The sequence below is a fragment of the Macaca fascicularis genome, chromosome 9 (assembly GCF_037993035.2).
Source record: "Macaca fascicularis isolate 582-1 chromosome 9, T2T-MFA8v1.1".
Lineage (NCBI taxonomy): Eukaryota > Metazoa > Chordata > Mammalia > Primates > Cercopithecidae > Macaca > Macaca fascicularis.
Genome location: NC_088383.1, coordinates 73,909,142 through 73,931,256, shown reverse-complemented (window position 1 = coordinate 73,931,256; position 22,115 = coordinate 73,909,142). Strand labels below are relative to the sequence as shown.

General features: G+C 38.8%; 1 protein-coding gene across 5 annotated transcripts in view; it reads right to left on the bottom strand.

Annotated features, from left to right (window-relative positions):
• Positions 1-22,115, bottom strand: part of MICU1 (mitochondrial calcium uptake 1) — a 264,556-nt gene that overhangs the window by 127,301 nt on the left and 115,140 nt on the right. For 4 of the 5 annotated variants that reach the window (XM_065520916.2, XM_005565558.5, XM_005565557.5 and 1 more), the window contains exon 6: positions 19,944-20,058. In XM_065520916.2, the coding sequence (XP_065376988.1) occupies positions 19,944-20,058 (115 nt within the window). Of the gene's footprint in view, positions 1-19,943; positions 20,059-21,183; positions 21,303-22,115 lie in introns of those variants that run through there. The other variant, XM_074001855.1, reaches the window with a different exon arrangement.

Below are 22,115 nucleotides of genomic sequence, written 5' to 3'. Positions count from 1 at the left end.
TGGGCAACAGCGCGAGACTCCGTCTCAAAAAAAAAAAAAAAATCTCTCTCTCTCTATATATTTTTATATATACATATATATAAAATAATAATAATAAAAAGAACTTGGAACAAAAAAATGCCAGATTGTTACATTGTAAAAACTGGGGAGAAGTGAAAGTTAAAATTTTCAACTTCCCATAGGAGACATCCAAAGATATGGATGGCTTCATCTGAGGTAAAAAGGTCAGTCACACATACACACATACATACACACATACACACACACACACACACCCCTATGTGTGAATTTAATTCAAAGGTCACCATTAATAGAGTGTTGAAATTGCCAGGGAGAAAAATTCAGTAAATAAATTATGCAAAGACCTAAAAAACAAAGTGACAAGAAAGCATAAAAAACACAAAATAAGGTAAAAGAAAACCAAATAAATCTCCCCAAATTTAAGTAAACTAAGTTCCTCAAATTATGTTATTTATAATAAACATATCAAAAATAAAATGCAAGAAGATAATAAGGGAAATAAAAGAAAATTAAAACAGAAAGAAAGCAGGGTGGTAATATAAGCATCAAGCAGAAATGAACTAAAGGCATAAGGATAAATAAGAACAGAGGCCATTTTCAGTATTGTTGGTTGCCAATAGGTACATGGCAATAGAACAAATATGTATCTTTAGGACCAGGACAATTGATACATCAATATATGCAACAAAATATTAGTTAGATATAAAGGACAAACTGACTAACATTACTATCTCAGTTTTTGACATATTTTGTAGAATTTTTTTTTTTTTTGAGACGGAGTCTCAGACTTTCACCCAGGCTGGAGTGCAGTGGCGCGATCTCAGTTCACTGCAAGCTCCACCTCCCAGGTTCACGCCATTCTCCTGCCTCAGCCTCCCGAGTAACTGGGACTAAAGGTGCCTATCACCACGCCTGGATAATTTTTTGCATTTTTAGTAGAGACGGGGTTTCACCATGTTAGCCAGGATGGTCTCGATCTCCTGACCTCGTGATCCGCCCACCTCAGCCTCCCAAAGTGCTAGGATTACACGTGTGAGCCACGGCACCTGGCCATTTTGTAGAAAATGTAATGAGACCATGGAGAGTTTATAAATACTGACCACAGTTAAATTTGTTTTTTTTGTTTTATTTTGTTTTGTTTTGAGACAGAGTCTCATTCTGTCTCCCAGGCTGGAGTATAGTGGCGCAATCTTGGCTCAGTGAAACCTCTGCCTCCTGGGTTCAAGAGATTCTCCTAAGTCAGTCTCTCAAGTAGCCGAGATTGCAGGCGTGAGTCACCACATCTGGCTAATTTTCGTATTTTTAATAGAGATGGGGTTTTGCCATATTGGCCAGGCTGGTCTCAAACTCTTGATCTCAGTGATCTGCCCGCCTCAGCCTCCCAAAGTGCTGGGATTACAGGCATGAGCCACTGAACACGGCCTAATTTTTAATACACATATACACATGTGCACAAAGGGTCTTCAAAAAGTTTATGGAAAATGCATATTATGAAAAACCTATGCACGAATTTAAAAAACAAATTTGCACCAAAATAATCTCATACTAACTTGTAACATGTCTGAACAGGATCTAATTTGAAGCACTAAGAAGGGTAAGACGTCAGAAGGGTAAGACGGATCACATGAGGTCAGGAGTTTGAGACCAGCCTGACCAACATGGAGAAACCCCATCTCTACTGAAAACACAAACTTAGCCAGGCGTGGTGGCGCATGCCTGTAATCCCAGAAAAAAGCCCCTATCAGAGCAACATAAATTCTGCTAAAATTGAAGCAAGAACAAACATCAAATTTATGGTGAAGCTTGGGTGAAATCACTGATGCTTTATGAAAAGTTTATGGGGACAATGCCCCAAGGAAATCAGCAGTTTACAAAGGGAAAACTTGTTTTAAGAAGGGACGAGACACGATGTTGAAGATGAAGTCCACAGTGGCAGACCATCCATATCAATTTGCAAGGAAAAAATTCATCTTGTTTATGCCCTGATTGAAGAGGAATGATGATTAACAGCACAAACAGCAGCCAACACCACAGACGTCTCAATTGGTTTAGCATATACAATTCTGACAGAAAAATTTAAGTTGACCAACTTTCCATTTGATGGGTGCCAAACCATTGCAACCAGATCAGCTACAGACAAGAGCAGGGTTTCAATGGAAATGTTAAACAAGCAGGATCAATTTCCTAAAGCATTTCTTCAAATAACTGTAACCACAGATGAAACATGGCTTTACCAGTGTGTCCTGATGACAATGCACAAAGCAATGGTTACCAAGAGGTGGAAGTGGTCAAGCCCAAGACCAGTGGGTTGGTCAAGAGCAAAGGTCATGGCAGGAGTTTCTGCGATGCTCAAGGCATTTTGCTTGCTGACTTTCTGAAGGGCCAAAGGAGATGTTACCTCTTCTGAAGGAGAACAAAAACATCTCCTTATGAGAACGTTTTGAGAAAGCCAAAGCTTTAGCAGAAAAATACCCTTTTGGAAAGCTTCACCAGAGTTCTTCTCTACCACAACAATGTCCTGCTTATTCCTCAACAAACAAAGGCAACTTTGTGAGAGTTTCAATGTGAAGTCATTAGACATCCACCGTACAGTCCTGATCTACTCCTTCTGCTTCTTTTTGCTTCTTAATCTTTTTTTTTTTTTTTTTTTTTGAGACGGAGTCTCGCTCTGTCGCCCAGGCTGGAGTGCAGTGGCCGGATCTCAGCTCACTGTAAGCTCCGCCTCCCGGGTTCACACCATTCTCCTGCCTCAGCCTCCCGAGTAGCTGGGACTACAGGCGCCCGCCACCGCGCCCGGCTAGTTTTTTGTATTTTTTAGTAGAGATGGGGTTTCACCGTGTTAGCCAGGATGGTCTCGATCTCCTGACCTCGTGATCCACCCGTCTCGGCCTCCCAAAGTGCTGGGATTACAGGCTTGAGCCACCGCGCTCGGCCGCTTCTTAATCTTAAAAAAAAATCTGTAAAGGGCATCCATTTTTCTTCAGTTAATAATGTAAAAAAGGCTGGATGTGGTGGCTCACACCTGTAATCCCAGCACTTTGGGAGGCCGAGGCAGGCGGATCACATGAGGTCAGGAGTTTCAGACCAGCCTGACCAACATGGAGAAACCTCGTCTCTACTAAAAATACAAAATTAGCCAGGCATGGTGGCACATGCCTGTAATCCCAGCTACTCGGGAGGCTGAGGCAGGAGAATTGCTTGAACCCAGGAGGCAGAGGTTGCAGTGAGCTGAGATTGCGCCATTGCACTCCAGCCTGGGCAACAAGAGCAAAACTCCATCTCAAAAAAAAAAAAAAAAAAAGAAAAAAGAAAAAAAAATTGAATATATTTAAGTTCCTACTTGTATATCTTTTTATTAAAAAGTTTAAGAGCACTTTTTAAAAAAGTACTTCTGTAATACAGCAAAGAATATTTATCTGAAACTAAGATTTACCATATGCTTAATTGAAAAATGCCGGACACATTTATTTTAACACAATGCACAAAGTCAGTATGGTCATTGCTACTGCTATTATATTGAAAGTTCTAGCCAAAGCAACATATAATGAAGTACACATGTTAGAAAAGAAAAAAATATTATATTACCATTATTTGCAGATACTATGTTTTCCTAAAAAATTCAAGAAAATGAACCAAAGCTTTCAGAACTATTACTAGCAGTAACAGGTTCAGTTATAAAATGCGTATGTAACAGATTTCCCCTACCCCCCACTGCTCCAGTCAAAGGAGATGTAACAGATTTTAAACTGGGAAACTAAAATACTCAACAAGCTGCACTAGCATCTTCCTAATTACTCCTCTTCCCTCTTGGCCTATAGTTTCTACTGATAAAATGAAATGTTTTTTGAGGCAAGATCAAGGTAAGTCTGAAGTTATTGAGAATGTATAGAGGAATTAGGATTTGAAATGGGTTCAAGTCTATGCCAAGTCTATACCAGATAAAAAAATCTATTCTCCTCATGCAATAATCATTTAGGGTTCATAGAAATATTACATTAATTTAAAAATAACAACTAACAATTACTTAGGGCTCATCATATGGGTCAGGCACTGTTACTTAGATGTAACTTATAAGGCCGGGCACTGTGGCTCATGCCTGTAATCCCAGCACTTTGGGAGGCTGAGGCGGGTGGATCACTTGAGGCCAGGAGTTGAAGACCAGCCTGGCCAACATAGCAAAACCCCAACCCCATCTCTACTAAAAAATACAAAATTAGCTGGGCGTGGTGGCACATGCCTGTAATCCCAGCTAGTTGGGAGGCTGAGGCATGAGAATCACTTGAACCTGGGAGGCAGAGGTTGTAGTAAGCTGAGATGGTGCCACTGCACCACTCTAGCCTGGGTGATGGAGCGAGACTCTGTCACAAAAAAAAAAAAAAAAAAAGAGAGAAAGGAAGTAACATATATCTTAATCCATTTAATCCTCATAACAACTCTATAAGGTAGATAGCTGTAATAATATTACAGATGAGGAAACTGAGGTTTATATATGTGGCCAATAAATGGTAGAGCTGGGATATGAACCCTGGTGGTATGGAATCCAGAGCCCTGATGAGTGGCTCTCAGGATGAAACACATACATAACAGGCTGAATTAACTAGAAAGGGATATTCTTTGCTACAAAAGGGCACAATAAGGCTAGAGAGTTTACAACTTTGCAAACTTAAGTCTCTTGAATATAAAACTCATTTTTATATTTAAGACCCATCAGTCCATCCCTCATTTCTAGTTCTGCTTTCAGGTACATTTTTCATTTGGTCTCCACCCTGTATGTTTTTCTAATAATCAGAATTAAATGTGAAATCCTCAACAACAGAAAAAAGCCAGGACTTATTAAATTAAATGATTACTACCATGACCACAATCAACACAAAAGATATACTTAAATGATTAGTCTGAAGAATAGGAAGATAAATCACTGAGAAACTGAAGCCACATCTGGGAGATCTGGAGTATGTAAATACAACTGGGAAGTCATCTTTCTGAAATTTCTTGGAAACAAAAAACACCACATGAAACCAATGATTGGTTCAGACAGTTTTGGAAGTTGAAGAATGTTGGTATTTTTTAGTATGCAAAGCTGCCTTTAGTCCTTGACTAAATGCCTTGCGTTTGCAGGGAGGGACCAAATAGTGAAAAAGGAAGAAATTACTTTGAGGAGGACAATACTCATTTACACACAGGACTTAAGATGGACTTTTAAAATATATCAATCATTACTTTATATGCCTCCTCCCCTCCATTAGACTGCAGCTGCTGTACATATATACATGTATATATATGTATGTATATGTATGTATGCATATATTACTTGCTGAACAAGATGTAGGTGAAAGAACCAAGGGAAAAACAAATCAGTTTTATTCCAAAACATTCCCTTTAGACACATTATTTTGATGTCAAGTAGAGCATAATGCTAGGGAAAATATCAGGAAGGAACAGTGAGAAGAGAGAAATACAGATGTATCTTTGCTACCTCAGCAAAAAAGTTTGCGCTGTAGATGTGAATTAGCTCAATGGAAGAAGAGGCTGATACCACCGGTGGAGCTTTGGAGGGTCCCTCTTTCTAACAAGACCACATTGTCACCCACAAAGTTCCCATTGTTCCATAGACTCCTGGATGTTTCCTGCCTCCTGTCCTTGTAATTACAGAGTTATGGGGGTCCTTTCCAGGATGTGTTCTAGCTTGTCTGACCCAACTAAGCACACTTTTCTGCTCAATGGCAAGAGGATGGGGGTTGGACAATTTTGCTGCTTTTCTGCCTGTGAGTTCCCCTCTAGATCTTATTTTAGATTGTGTTTACACTGTATACTACCAATGGTATGTGTGTCTGTGTGCCCTTTGCACAACAAAGGGGAAAAAGTAATTTTGTTGGATGAAGAATTGCCTAGGAGGCAGTGAGTTTAATCTCCTTTGACATTTCACCAACGACCCATTTTTTCCCCTCAATTTGTCTTGGTCCAGATCTCGGGGCTTCCTCCTATTAGTGGGAAGAGCCCCAAGGAAGCCTGTGTTTTTCACTGACGTTCCACCACTGGAAACCCCAAGGAGCCAAGCACCAAACAGAATTATGAACCGGGACAGTCCCATAAAAGGCCACAGGATTTCCTGGTCCGTTTACCATAGAACAAGAAGACCGATGGCCCTGTCTGTGAGACCAGTGTGGTCAAGATAAAACAATGCTCAATGCCTTAAACAGTTCCATCTCTGGGTGCTGAGACAAGTTGGATGATTCACCTCTTGTGCAATAAGCCCCAATAGATAATTTGTTATTCTCCTAAGTCTGTAAACCAATTTCTTTTCATCAGAATAAAATACAGTTAAATATTACTTTACACATAGCCTAGAGTTGAAAAGAAACTATTTAAGAAAACATTGCAGTGACTCCTTCTGTGGAAAAATAATTACCTTTTAATTTACCTGCTTCATATATCTGGATTTGGGACCATTGTTTTTCTTAAAAGGAGGCACTCAAAATACTCTCTGGCATGGATTCATATTCACCCAGCTTAAAAGCAACTCTGTGACAGACAAGTGAGCACAGAAAGACTAACATTAATTATGTAATTGTCTAGGGGCCTTAGAGAGTTAATGTAATTTGAGTCAGGTGTGGTCACTCACACCTGTAATTTCAGCACTTTGGGAGGCTGACACAGGTGGATCACTTGAGGCCAGGAGTTCGAGAGTCAATGTAACTAATCTGGTCCTATATAACAGATTAAACATCCAAAGTATTTGGCCCATGGAGGTACTCTAGGTACACACATACATACAAGTGTAGCTCTAAATCGCTATGTTTCTTCATTATAAGAATCCAATATTCTTTCCTTTCTTTTTTTAAATTTCTGCATACTGAGATACTAGTAAAATGAACTTTTGGAATTCTACAGTACCATAAACACAGGCATGACTAAAAGATAAGCTTTGCAAACACTAAAAAATAATTAACTTTATGAGGTGTTAAAAAAAGATAAAGTTTAAAAAACCATTAGAGAAGCTTAATAAACTATGCTTACCCTACCCCCAAATATCCTTAACTAATATTGTGAATGAGCAGTAATTAGAGTAGCTATTCTTTTCATTGTGCTTAAGTGAAAAAAGAAAAACAGCATAGTAAATTCCAGTGCCCGCCAGTATATGATTTTTCTTAAAAGGAATGGCGGTAAGACTAGCAGATGGGTCCTTGTAGGCCACTGTAAATAAAGACTTTGGCTTTACTCTGAGACACACTGGAGGTCTTTAGGGGATTTTTGGGCAGTGGAATGATCTTATTTAAATTTAACAAGATCATTCTAGGTGCTGTATTGCAAGTAGACTAGAAAAGCAAGGGAGAAAAAGTGGTAACCAATCAGGAGTACTGAAATAATTCAAGAGAGATATAAGAAGGTCTTGGACATGGTAGTAGTAGTGAGTGTAGTGAAAAATTGTGGGGATTACTTCATGGTAGAATTGACAATTTTGCTGACAGATTAGAAATACAACTATTAAGATTATTTTTAAAATGTATATGGGCTGGGCACCGTGGTTCATGCCTGTAATCCCAGCACTTTGGGAGGCTGAGGTGGATGGATCACCTGAGGTCAGGAGTTTGAGACCAGCCTGACCAACATGGTGAAACTCTGTCTCTAATAAAAATACAAAAATTAGCTGGGTGTGGTGGCGTATCCTTGTAATCCCACCTACTCAGGAGGCTGAGGCAGGAGAATTGCTTGAACCCGGGAGGCGGAGGCTGCAGTGAGCAGAGATCACACCATTGCACTCCAGCCTGGGCAACAGGGCAAGACTCTGTCTCAAAATAAATAAAATAAAATAAAATAGAATAAAATAAAATGAAAGAAAATGTATATGGGCCAGGCGTGGCAGCTCACGCCTGTAATCCCAACACTTTGGGAGGCTGAGGCGGGCATATCACTTGAGGTCAGGAGTTCGAGACTGGTCTGGCCAACATGGTGAAACCCCATCTCTACTAAAAATACAAAAATTAGCTGGGCATCGGGGTGCATGCCTGTAATCCCAGCTACTTAGGAGGCTGAGGCAGGAGAATCATTTGAACCCAGGAGGCAGAGGTTGCAGTGAGCCAAAATTGTGCCACTGCACTCCAGTCTGCTTACCCCAACCCCAAACATCCTTAACTAGTATTGTGAAATAGCAGTAATTAGCAAAACTCCATTTCAAAAAATAATAAGATGTATATGTATGCATGTACATGTGTATACACACACACACACACACACACACACACACACACACACACACTTTTTCCTCCACTTTCCAAAACAGAATAATAGGTATGTTTTGAGTCATCAATATATTATGAATGTTTTTCTATGCTAATAAATCTCTGCATTACATATATTAAGAACTATATAAAATGTCATTGTATAGATTTATTATAACTGGTTTAGCCATTGTTTGATATTTGAGTTCTTTCTAGTTTATTTTTATGTATGTATTTTTTAAAAATTATTTTACTTTATTTTATTATAACTTTATTGAGACAAGGTATCACTCTGTCACCAGGCTGGAGTGCAGTGGCACAATCACAGCTTATCAAAGCCTTGACCTTCTGGGCTCAGGTGATTCTCCCACCTCAGCCTCCTGAGTAGCTCGGACTACAGGTGCCCACCACCACGCCCGACTAATTTGTGTATTTTTTTGTAGAGACAAGGTTTCGCTGTGTTGCACAGGCTGGTCTTGAACTACTGAGTTCAAGCGTTCTGCGTGCCTTCATCTCCTGAAGTGCTAGGATTACAGGTGTGAGTCACCATGCCTGGCCTGAGTTCTTTCTAGTTTATTTTTTGACCATCAGCATCATTATACATGTGATTATTTTATTAGCTTAAACATGTAGAAAAGGAATTCCTGGACCAAAATGTGAAAGTGTCTGGTAAACACCGTCAAGACTCTGAAAAGGTTTTGCAAATTATTTATGCTCTCACCAATACTATATAGTCAATTAAATTCAAGGGTCAATTCTTAATCCTGGCATGCAAATAGTTTTGGGAACACTATGAATTTGGTAGTGAAATGAGAGGAGGAAAACTGCCTCTTCAAAGAGGTAATCAACCCTAATCTTTACTTCAGTTTCTTGGAGTTCTTTAGACCTCTGGGAGTGGTCTAAGCTTAGGAAAGACTTTACCTCATATAGTTTTGGGGAATGTGCACAACTCTAGGACAATTTAACCTTAGGGCCAACCTGGGGATAAAGCTACCTAAGACATAAGATAGAGCCAGAATGCTGGCACTTCACATAGCTCTTAGACAAGCCCATGCCCTGGGATCTTCTGGTCCATAGTCAAAGGGTAGCCAGGCTCCACTAAAATAGGAGGGAGACAGTTAAACTGCCGTTTCTGGCAGACTTTCACAGACAATCTAGTCAGGCGACCCATGTTTCTACTCAAGTAAATTCTGAACATAAAGAAAAAACACTTAGAAATGTATACTCTCCAAACAGACTTAAAATTCATACTGAACTCAGTCTTGCTAGTGTTTGAAAATCCTAAGACAATGAAATTACATGGGATGGTTACTGTGAGTTTATTATCATTACATATTATCTCTGCAATGGCTAAAAAGAGCCCTTTATTCATTATCAGTGTGATCTGTTTATTTAATGGCAACCGGCAGGTTTTCCTAAATAATATGGAATACTACATGTTAAGAACCCAAAAATAAAATAATAAAAAAAAGAACAACAACAACAAAAGGGTTTTAAAATTTCATAAGAAGATTGTGAGACTTTTCTTGAATTCCTCCACCAAGGCTCCAGCTGTACAGGCATTTATTCCTTCCAACAACTGTTTTTCTTTCATTTACATTTTTTCCAAAAAATACACTTCAGCCCTGATTCTAAAAAAAAAAAAAAAAAAAAAAAAAAACCATGTATAATTTCACATCTAAAGAAAAGAAATAGCTGATGTTTCTAGTTCACAGTATATAGCCTATCTTTGAGCTTTATCTCAGCCTCAATTATTAGATGACTTTCAGAGAACTGCCAAAAATAGTCTTTTATTTAAACTGGTTTTCCTTACACTGTTATTTGACAATTGTGTTATAGAAAGATTATTCAATACCAGCAACGTCAAAAAGCTTGGATTTCCCAAGAGTTCCTGGGTGAGAGATTCTAGAAGGCAAGCCAGTGCTTTTCTACTTTAGGAATATACTTTCTTCAAATTCATGTTACTATTTTATGCCCAAATTACATATGTCTGCATAATAGACCCCCATCCCTAACTTCAGAAATCTTTTTAAAAAAAAAAAAATCTGCTTGATTTTCATTTCATGTGGTTTTTTATTCCATACCATGTGCTCAATAACAGCCAAAGTGACGGCTTATGCCAACATGCAATTTATTGCATAGATGCTTAGAACTAGCTACTTTAGGCTGGGTACAGTGGTTCATGCCTATAATCCCAGGACTTTGGGAGCACAAGGCAGGTGGATCACCTGAAGACAGGAGTTCGAGACTAGTATGGACAACATGCTGAAACCCGGTCTCTACTAAAAGTACAAAAATTAGCTGAGAGTGGTGGCGGGCACCTGTAATTTCAGCTACTTGGAAGCTGAGGCAGGAGAATCACTTGAACCTGGGAGGTGGAGGTTATTGCACCATTGTACTCCAGCCTGGGCAACAAGAGTAAAACTGTCTCCAAAAAAAAAAAAAAAAAACTAGCTACCGTAATAAAGAAATTAGATTTTTGTTACTTAACCTATGCTAATTTGAAGGACACTCTTTATGTGTGAGTCAGTTTGGCATTCACCCAAAAAACAGTTTTTCAATTCAGTGTTCAAACAGAAAAATTTAGATAGTCTAACTAATTTTCTAGTTTTTATCACGTATACATACATAGAGAATAACTAGTCCCTTAAGACATTTAAAAATACTAAGCAGGATGCTGAAAATGCCTGGAGCAATATAAAATTATGGTATTCACACTAAGTCATCATTTGGAATTTTTTTTTTTTTTTTTTTTGAGACAAGGTCCTGCTCTGTCACCCAGGTTACAGTGCAGTGGTGTGATCTCAGCTCACCGCAACCTCTGTCTCCTGGGCTCAAGCGATCCTCCCACCTCAGCCTCACAATTAGCTGGAACCACAGGCACGTGCCACCACAGCAGGCTTATTTATTTATTTATTTATTTATTTATTTATTATTTTTTGAGTTGGAGTTTTGCTCTGTCGCCTAGGCTGGAGTGCAGTGGCACGATCTCGGTTCACTGCAACTGCCACCTCCCGGGTTCAAGCAATTCTTCGGCCTTAGCCTCCTGAGCAGCTGGGATTATCCAGGCATGTGCCACCACGCCTGGCTAATTCCTTTTTTTTTTCTTTTTTTTGAGACAGAGTCTCATTCTGACACCAAGGCTGGAGTGCAATGGCACGATCTTGGCTCACTGCAACCTCTGTCTCCTGGGTTCAAGTGATTCTCCTGCCTCAGCCTCCAGAGTAGCTGGGATTACAGGCACACACCACCATAACCAGCTAATTTTTCTATTTTTAGTAGAGACGGGGTTTCATTATGTTGGCCAGGCTGGTCTTGAACTCCTGACCTCAAGTGATCAGCCTGCCTTGGCCTCCCAAAGTGCTGGGATTACAGACGTGGGCCACCATGCCTGACCACCCAGCTAATTTTTATATTTTTTGTAGAGACTGGGTTTCACCATGTTAGCCAGGCTGGCCTTACATTCTTGACCTCAGGTGATCCACCCACCCTGGCCTCCCAAAGTGCTGGGATTACAGGCGTGAGCCATTATGCCTGGCCTAATTTTTGTATTTTTAAAAGAGAGACTTTCACTATGTTGCCAAGCCTGGTCTCGATCTCTTGGGTTCAAGTGATTCACCTGCTTTGGCCTCTCAAAGTGCTGGGATTATAGGAGTGAGCCACTGTGCCTGGTCAGAAAAATTCTCAGATATTTATTTAGCCAACAAATATATATGGAATTCTTACTATATGCCAGACAATGTGGTTTATCAATATCTTCTCCAAAATAGGCAGTAATCAGGCAAACCATTCAATGACAACCACTATTTCCTGCCTTGATTCCCTTTGTGTACCCTTTAAATTTCCCAACAAAACAAATAAGGGGTTGTTTTTTTTTTTTAATTTTTTGAGATGGAGTCTCACTCTGTTGCCCAGGTTGGAGTGCAGTGGCGCCATCTCGGCTCACGGCTACCTCCGCCTCCTGGGTTCAAAGAATTCTCCTGCCTCAGCCTCCTGAGTAGCTGGGATTACAGGCATATGCCACTGCGCCCGGCTAATTTTTGCATATTTAGTAGAGACGGGGTTTCACCATCTTGGCCAGGCTGGTCTTGAACTCCTGACCTCGTGATCCACCCACCTCGGCCTCCCAAAGTGCTGGCATCACAGGCGTGAGCCACCATGCCCAGCCCAAATAAGCATCTTTATAAGTTGTTCCAGGAGCAGGTAAGCAACACCATGATAAGATGTAAGCATAATCAAACACTGTTAAGCTGAGGGTTTAAATGAAAGGTCCAGCTATACAGATGGATGAATACATTTGATTCCAGTCTCGCTTCTAAGAGGCAGACAATGTGAAAAAGTGGGGCTCACAGACCAGAAGCAAACATCATCTTTAAACATCATCAATTATTGAGTGCTAAATTTCTTTAGAGCCATCCCAACCATCAGTAGAAGAGAAACAGGACAGAGCAGAGGCTGAGGAAGATAGGATAAGTGAGAAGAGTTCTAAGGAACTGGGATGAGGGCAAGTCTCCACAGTTTGCTCTAGGGGAGACTATGGCAGAAAGGCCCACTGAGGTCCACTTGACACTGTAATCAATGGTATAGTGATAGATGGGTGCATGGGTCTCCTTTCTACCTAGAAGGAACTCAGAGAAGCCACATCTTAAATATGCTTTCATTCAAATATTTTTAGAATTACTACTAGCTAAACACAGTATCAGGTACTTTGGAAATACAAAGCCATATGACATAGCTCCCACTTCAAGAAACTATTTAGTGATGTCCTATCCACTGCCTAAGTTTTCTTCTTACTTAGAGATTCTTTTGACTTAACAAGGACTTTCATGTAAATATTTCTGTAGCTGTTATGGGACACCATCATTCATTCATGATTTAATGTGAACACTGCTTTTAAATTATGACAAAAAATAAAATCCTAGTTGAGATATCCTAGGAGAAGGATAATTTTGATTGAACAAGTTAGATGAGGAGAAGGAATACGTTTACATGTTAGGTCAGTTTCTAGAAGGCAGAGGATTCAGCCTGTTTTGAATTTACTACCATCTACTTTCTCCCACTGATAAATGAGGCCTAAGAAAGAAGGAAGCCTGGGCCGGGAACAGTGGCTCACACCTGTAATCCCAGCACTTTGGGAGGCCGAGGTGGGCGGATCACCTGAGGTCAGGAGTTTAAGACCAGTCTGGCCAACATGGTGAAACCCCATCTCTACTAAAAGTACAAAAATTAGCTGGGCGTGGTGACGTGCGCCTATAGTCCCAGCTACTCAGGAGGCTGAGGCAGGAGAATGGCTTGAACCCGGGAGGCGGAGCATGCAGTGAGCTGAGATAGTGCCATTGCACTCCAGCCTGGGTGACAGAACAAGACTCTATCAAAAAAAAAAAGAAAGAAGGAAAGAAGGAAGCCTTCGAATTTACTCCCTGCTTTCCTGTTAGTCTTTCCTATCTGAGAGCCTAAGGAGCACAGAAGGAGAACCAAGGGCAAACCTCCTCTCTTCTATATCTCCCATCTGATCCTCAGATACCACAAGGAACTGATTCCATGGAAAAGTCACAGAAAGCTTTACAGGGCGACATATGCTATTCAAGAGAGGACAAAATTTATGCGGACATAATTCTGGTGGCAGTATCAGCACATATAGCATACTCCTGACCACCTCGTTCCATACTCCTTTCTTTTTAGAGCATAGCCCCATCTTGACTATTTGTATTAAAAGGTAGGGCTCCAGAGATCACGTGTCCCTAACCATATTTCCATAACGTTTTAAATGAATATTAGCATTTTATTACATTATGAGAATATTATTTCCAAAACAATGAGGCTGGGCTGATTCAAATAAAATACAAGTATGAAGGGTTAATAAGGAGAACCTCAAGGGTAAAAAATGATAAAATCTCCCTCAAGATACAGTCAAAATACATTTAGATCTTATTTTTTTTATAAGCCACAATTTGCTTCTTTGCCCTCTCTGTTCTCTGCTTAGCCTTGAACAAATCACAAGCAATTATTCCCAAGGGATAAATTTCCTTTTTCAGATTAAAAAATATTTAAATATTCTAGTATAGTCACAAGCAGATTTGAGAGATTAAACACAATTGCCATTTATTTCTTGCTTGAATGAATTCAACATCATCTTAAACGATATATTTCAAAGCATTATTTTAATGTTTTGACAGAAGCTGCATTATTATAACATCAATGAATTAACCACAAAAACAGGTTATGCCAGAGAAGGAAGTTATTGGTAAATAACACATTGCAATACTTTTGGCCTTACAACATGCAAATGAGCATTTCAGAAATTCTAAGCACCTCCATAGGCTAAAATAACACTGAAAAAGATTAGCCTTTCACCTTCTTAATCTTATTCTTCATAACATCAATTTAGCAATGGCAGATAATTTCCAGACATAGAAATTATGAAGATAATAGCTAAACCAAATCTTCTGTGTAACTTCCCCAACTCTGTTGTCCCAGTAAGAAGGATTTATAACTGCTTTATACCTGTTGATACATCTCAACTGTTAGGCCTTGCCCATATTTTTCAATACATCACTTGACCTGGAAAACTTATTTTCCATCTAAAACTTTTATAACATTTTCATTAGATAGAATGGCACTGATCAGCACCACACTTTCCAAGTCACATATACTTTGTGATCTGCTCTTGACTTCAGCATGGCAAGAGAAATAAGATATTATACAACCTCACTTGAATGCTATTGTAATATCTCAAAAGGCTTGTATATTTGTGAGAAAGATGCATCATAATGAGGATGTGGCTTAATTTTCAGTAAATCAAATCTGGCTATTGTGAAAACACTTAATTCAATTTCTCCACTGATTCTCTGAAATCTAAAGAGATAATCCAAATGAGAATACAATGAATTATGCCAGATTTTCATTAGATCTGCCTCCAAACTTTAAAGCCCTGGGTACCAAACATTTTAGCTTTGATTTTTCTGGTAGATTTTCAAAGATTAATAGTAAACAGTAAGGAAGTTGCTAAATGATAAACTATTGTATACATACCTACATATATATATATATTTATTTTATTTTATTTTATTTTATTTTATTTTATTTTTGAGACGGAGTCTTGCTTTGTTGCCCAGGCTGGGGTGCAATGTCGTGATCTCAGCTCACTGCCGGATCACTAACCTCTGCCTCCCAGGTTCAAGCGATTCCTGTTCCTCAGCTCCCAGATAGCTGGGATTACAGGCACTCACCATGATACCCAGGTAATTTTTGTATTTTTAATAGAGACAAGGTTTCACCATGTTGGCCAGGCTGGTCTCCAATTCCTGACCTCAAGTGATCTTCCCACCTCAGCCTCCCAAAGTGCTGGGATTACAAGCATGAGCCACTGTGCCCAATTATAAATGTTTTATTATTGCCTCCCCATCAAGCTATCTAGAATTGTTTTCATGTTATTAGCCCACAGGGTTAATAACTTCAGATCGGACATATATGAAGACAAAGAACACACAAAAATATTTCATAATTATCAATGGCCAAGGGCCAAATTCTAAGTTATATTACCATTACCTAGTGAATCTTAGCACTAGTAAGAATGATCCAAGTCAATAAATAATATTTAGCATTCCAAAGAAATTCTGGACCTGTAGTCCCAGCTACTCGGGGGGCTGAGGCAGGAAAATTGCTTGAACCTGGGAGGCGAAGGTTGCAGTAAGCTGAGATTGTGCCACTGCACTCCAGCCTGGGGGATAGAGCGATGATTCTAGACATCAGCTTTGAGGCAAAATTTATGAGTTGTTCCCCAAAAGCAATTTCAACAAAGGCAAAAATTTACAAGTGAGACCTAACTAAACGAAAGAGTCTCTGCATAGCAAAAGAAACCATCAACAAAGTAAACAGACAAACTACAGAATGGGGGAAAATATTCACAAACTATGCATCTGACAATGGTCTAATATCCAGAATCTATAAGGAGCTTAAATAACTCAACAAGCAAAAAAACTAATAACTCCATTAAAAGTGGGCAAAGGACATACATGAATAGATCCTTCTCAAAAGAAGACACATAGGCAGCCAACAAACATGAAAAAATGCTCAATATCACTAATCATCAGAGAAATGTAAATCAAAACTACAATGAGATGCCATCTCACACCAGTCAGAATGGCCATTATTATTATTATTATTATTGAGATGGAGTCTTGCACTGTCTCCCAGGCTGGAGTACAGTGGAGTGTAATCTCAGCTCACTGCAACCTCCACCTCCTGGGTTCAAGCGATTCTCCTGCCTTAGCCTCCTGAGTAGCTGGGATTACAGGCACCCGCCACCACACCTGGCTAATTTTTGTATTTTTTTTTCAGTAGAGATGGGGTTTCACCATTTTGGCCAGGCTGGTCTTGAACTCCCGACCTCAAGCGATCTGCCCACCTTGGCCTCCCAAAGTGCTGGGATTATAGGCGTGAGCTACCATGCCCGGCCCAGAACGGCTATTATTAAAAACACGAAAGATAAGAGATGCTGATGAGGTTCCAGAGAAAGGGAATCCTTATACACTGTTGGTGGGAATGTAGATTAGTTCAGCCACTGTGGACACCAGTTTGGCAATTTCTCGAAGAACTAAAAACAGAACTACCATTCGACTGAGCAATCCCATTACTGGATATATATCCAAAGGAAAATAAATCATTCTACCAAAAAGACACATGCACTCGTACGTTCATCACAGATTTATTCATAATAGCAAAGATCTGTTATAGGTCTCAACCTATAATAGGAATCAACCTAGGTGCCCATCAGTGGTGGACTGGATAGAGAAAATGTGGTACATAATACTATGGAATACTACATAGTCATGAACCAGAATGAAATAATGTCCTTTGCAGCAACATGGATGTAGCCAGAGGCCATTATCCTAAGTGAATTAACACAGAAACAGAAAACCAAATACCGCACACTCTCATTTATAAGTGGGAGCTAAACATTGGGTACATGTGGACAGAAAGATGGGAACAACTGACACTAGGGACTACTACAGAGGGTAGAGGGGGAGGGGGACAAGGGCTGAAAACCTACCTATTGGGTACTATGCTCACTATCTGGGAGATGAGATCATTCATACCCAAACCTCAGCATCACCCAGTATCATGTAACAAGCTTGCACATGTACTCTCTGAATCTAAAATAAAAGTTGAAATTACAAAAACAAAAAAGCAAAAAAAAAAAAAAAAAAAAAAAAAGTGATACAGAGAGTCTTAAAATCATACCCGATTCTATTTTCTTCATTCCTGACAAATATAGAAAGTAACTTACACAGTAAGTACTTTATTGTAAATCACTCACCACATTCAAACTAGGAATTGAGCACCATGAAGTAAATGTGCTGGGAATGGCAGAGCTACTTGGAGGGGTTTCTTGAACCCGAGGGTCATTGTGACTTTTTAAAAACATGCTTTTAAGTGGTTAAGGGAGCTACACGATGTACCAGGTACTCTGAAGGTTTTGTTCTGTGTTCCTTCTGACATTTGTAAAGATATGAAGGTAACAGGACTAAGCAGTGGATACAAGTTCAAAGCTTATTTCAGTTCAACAAATATTTGCTAGAACTACTTACAAGTACACATTATATACCAATGCAGGTCTCTTCATTTAATGCCGTAGTCTTTCTGCTACATCATGCCTATTTGCTGTATAATAAATTCTGTTCAAAGTCACAAAAATGTTTTAAAGATTCTCACCAATTTATTTTTTTAAAAAAGATAAGGTTTAAGGATCTTTAAAAATCAGACACAAAGTAACATGTTTTGACAGAATAAAAAAATAAAAACCAAAAAAAATAAAAATAAAAAAAATAAAAACCAAGACAGATTTCCACTAAATAATAGGCACTAAACTATTAATAGCTACTTTATATTCATGATGTCATCATTCTCAAATAATTTGGGTTTGATATTATTATCCTCTTCATTTTACAGACAAAACAGAAGAACAAATCAATTGTCTTTCCCCAAATCACAAGCTAAGAAATGGTGGGGCTAGGATCTGAACTAGAGATGCTTTTGGAGATCTTTTTTTTTTTTTTTTTTTTTTTTTGAGACGGAGTCTCGCTCTGTCTCCCAGGCTGGAGTGCGGTGGCGCGATCTCCACTCACTGCAAGCTCCGCCTCCCGGGTTCACGCCATTCTCCTGCCTCAGCCTCCCGTGCGGCTGGGACTACAAGCGCCCGCCACCGCGCCCGGCTAATTTTTGTATTTTTTTAGTAGAGACGGGGTTTCACCGTGTTAGTCAGGATGGTCTCGATCTCCTGACCTTGTGATCCGCCCATCTCGGCCTCCCAAAGTGCTGCGATTACAGGCGTGAGCCACCGCGCCCGGCCTTAGAGATGCTTTTGAAAGCACATTATGATCTTAAGTTGTATGTTGCTGGAGTTATTTTGGATTTTCATAACAAATCAGTGTGTGTTTTCATTGCCAGGGTACTGCTCCACCATATGAATTTATTCAGACATTTTGGTGCCCCAAAGTCAGCTGTGGCAAGGCATATATATATATATACACACACACACATACACACACACTTGTCAATCCTTGCACAGAGGAGTAAGAACGAAAGCGGTCACAGTCATGGCAGGACATGTATATGCCACTTATTAAAAACTATCTTTTAGTAGCTTTATGTTTACAGATGGCTGGCTTGGAGAACGTGAAAAAGAGATGGTTATTTTTGTTTGATATGTCCCAGATCAAAAAAAAAAAAAAAATTGAAAATCACTTCTTTCAAACATACAAATCTGAACTCTGGTTCACCTTAGGTAGATTTTAATAGACTACACATGGAGAGCTATGAACACAACAGTTTGTTTAGTTTTTCCAAATGGTTAAAAAAAGTCACACCAAAAAGAAATAAAATTAAAAATCACTTAGAGTAGCATACTAATCAACAAAGCTATTGATGGTTTTAAAAAATCAGGAACTCCTCAGTTCTCTAAGTGAGTCAAAATTGAGTTTTGTGTCTTTAGAAGTATTCCTCCAAGGTTAAAAAACGAATATTCAACTCAAATTAGATCAACCAAGCCAATTTTCTTTTTTAGTAGAGGAAACGATAGATTAAAATATGTTTTATTGGAGAAGCAGTAAGTTAAGGAAGGATATAGTAGTAGGCAATACATGACTTACCTTGACAGAATACAGAGTTACACACAATTAAAGGTAGATGTCACTTCTTAGTTTTTTTGCTGCTGTTGTTTTTGAGACAGGGTCTCACTCTGTCACCCAGGCTGGAGTGTGGTGGCATGATCTCAGCTCACTGCAACCTCTGCCTCCCAGGCTCAGGTTATCCTCCCACCTCAGCTTCCTGAGTAGCTAGGACTACAGGTATGCTTTTGTAGAGATGGGGTTTTACCATGTTGCCCAGGCTGGCTTGAACTTCTGAGTTCAAGTGATCTGCCCACCTTGGCCTCCCAAAGTTCTGGAATTACAAGTGTGAGCCACTGTGCCCAGTCATTTTGTTTTGTTTTGTTTTTAACTTTGATACTTTCATTTTTTCTTTTTTCTGACTCTCTCAGGTGGTTCTATACACAAGTTTTAGTAAATTAAAAACAAATGAAATTTTATGTAACTTATAATTCATTAACTCTACCAATATGTCCTGTTTTATAAACATATAAACAATTATGTTTATAGTCCTGTATCCGCTCTCCAAATGGAAAAAGAAAACATTTATACTTACTGGAAAGAACAGTTGTAAGGAAAATGTAGTCTGAAAAGGATATGAGCCCACATTCTCCAAGGGTGTAAAATATACTGCCTTCATCAGCAAATTTTTCTCGTTCCTGGGAAATTTTCTATAAAATGTATGGGTTCCAACAAAAGACAAAAATATATAAGTGAATTAGAATATAAATAGTGAGAGATGAATCACCATTTATCTGACAGTTTTATGCTATTTACCATAAGCATTTCTCTGATGGCCATTCAAAATCAATGGATCCTTTACAGTTTTCAAGATGATGAAAATTTCAAGACAAAAATTATGTTTTCATTTTAACATTGGTTCAATATGAACATTAGAAAATAATTTCAACGTTAGAAGCCTCTGCCATTGCACATATACAGGCCCACTTCAGAACAGGTTTTGTTTCTTAGTTTGAAAAACAATCCACCTTCTTCTACAGAGGTATAAGTGGAATAAACAAATAAACAAACAAACACATGAAAAAACTAAAAGGAAATCAGTTTTGTCCAAGAAAAACTAGACTGACAGTGATAAGAAAGAAGTGAGCAACTATTTCCAAGGCCTATACAAATGCTCAGAAAACCAATTTCTGAAGTACGAATTTTACTTTATAACCCCAAGAATCTTAGCTTCAGAATACACAACAGGATGCAGAGTGAACAGCGTCTCTGAAATACAATGCCAGATCAGTTGTGCACACTTTCGGCACAATTTAATCATACCTACTGTTACTTTAATGGAGGCTCCTAAATTTCAGCTATTTGATGAAACTGTCTTCTACAACTTGGTTTTTACTCTAAATATATATTTCTTTTCTTTATAAATCTCACAAAGAAAGTTAGTTCTCAGCCGTGGTAACTGTCTGCCTGGCAAGTGGTCTCTTCCTGGGTGTTTAAACAAACTTACTCTGTTTTCTGAATTCTTAGCCAAAGCATAAACTTAGTTGTGACATTGAATATATTTTCAAAAACTGAAAAGGATCCACCAAAAAGTTAGACTTGAAACTAATTTCCACAAGTTCTAGACCACCAAAAATATTTAAGGAATTATTCTGAGTATAAAAAAATAGATTAAAAAAACCCAAACCAATAAAGCACAATCAAAGTAATAATGTCATGCAAGCATAAAGTAAGAGGCAGCATTGCAGGCATAACTTCAAGAGGAGTATCATGAAAACTAAACCAACAAGCACCATCACACCAGCATCCAGTTACACAACTATCCAATGGGTTACCTCTGTCTAGTGGAGATCCCATCATAAACCACAAAGGAAAGAAAACTGGTTAACCAACTGAAAATGCAAGTACCACACGAATCATCATGAAGTCAGTTTGCAGGATCTTCTCAATAAACGCATTCAAAATAGCCTCTACTAGATTTACTTGTTCATAAGAAACAGTAGCTATGGACAGGGTAAAGTCCATAGGTGAACACCAATAACCCAGTACTAGGTTTTGATGGCGCTTCTACTTAGGAGAACTTTGCTGACTTCTTTTGCGGCTGACAGAAGGCATAGTCCTGCTTGATAGCATTTAGAGATTACTTCTTTTGGTTGACAACAAAAATGAACATAGTCCAGTATGTTCTTATTAAGGTCAGATCTCATACCACACTTGATCTTCTACCAAGAGACTGAACAGAAATTTCAGACAAAAAAAAGCTACTGGATGAGAACTAGAACAGCAAAGTCTTCCACCAGGAAGTTAATATTTAAATTTCTCAAAATAAAAGAAAAAAATAGTCGCACTTTTTACATTACCCAAGGTACTGCAAAGGTAAAATATGTGAACAGGAAAAAATACACGAAATGAGAATAGGTCCCCAAAGGCTGACCATTACCAGCCATAACAATATATGTGTATAGAAGCTAATACTTAATAATAATGATGTAATAAGCTTATGGGGAAATTGCTATAATTAAAATAAATAACATAGTGGAAGCCACAGGTTGAGAAACAGACAAAAGTCTAAGGATAGAGTGAAATGAGGAAGCTAAGCCAAAGAAGCATACCTAACATTACTTTTCTAACAATCATCTGGGCCATGCTGATGCTGAGAAGGTAACACAAGGACAAATCTAATTTTGTTAGTAACAAAATTTAAGTTTGATATAACTTCAAACCCACAGAAAGGTTGAAGATTAGTATGAAGTACTATTACATATTT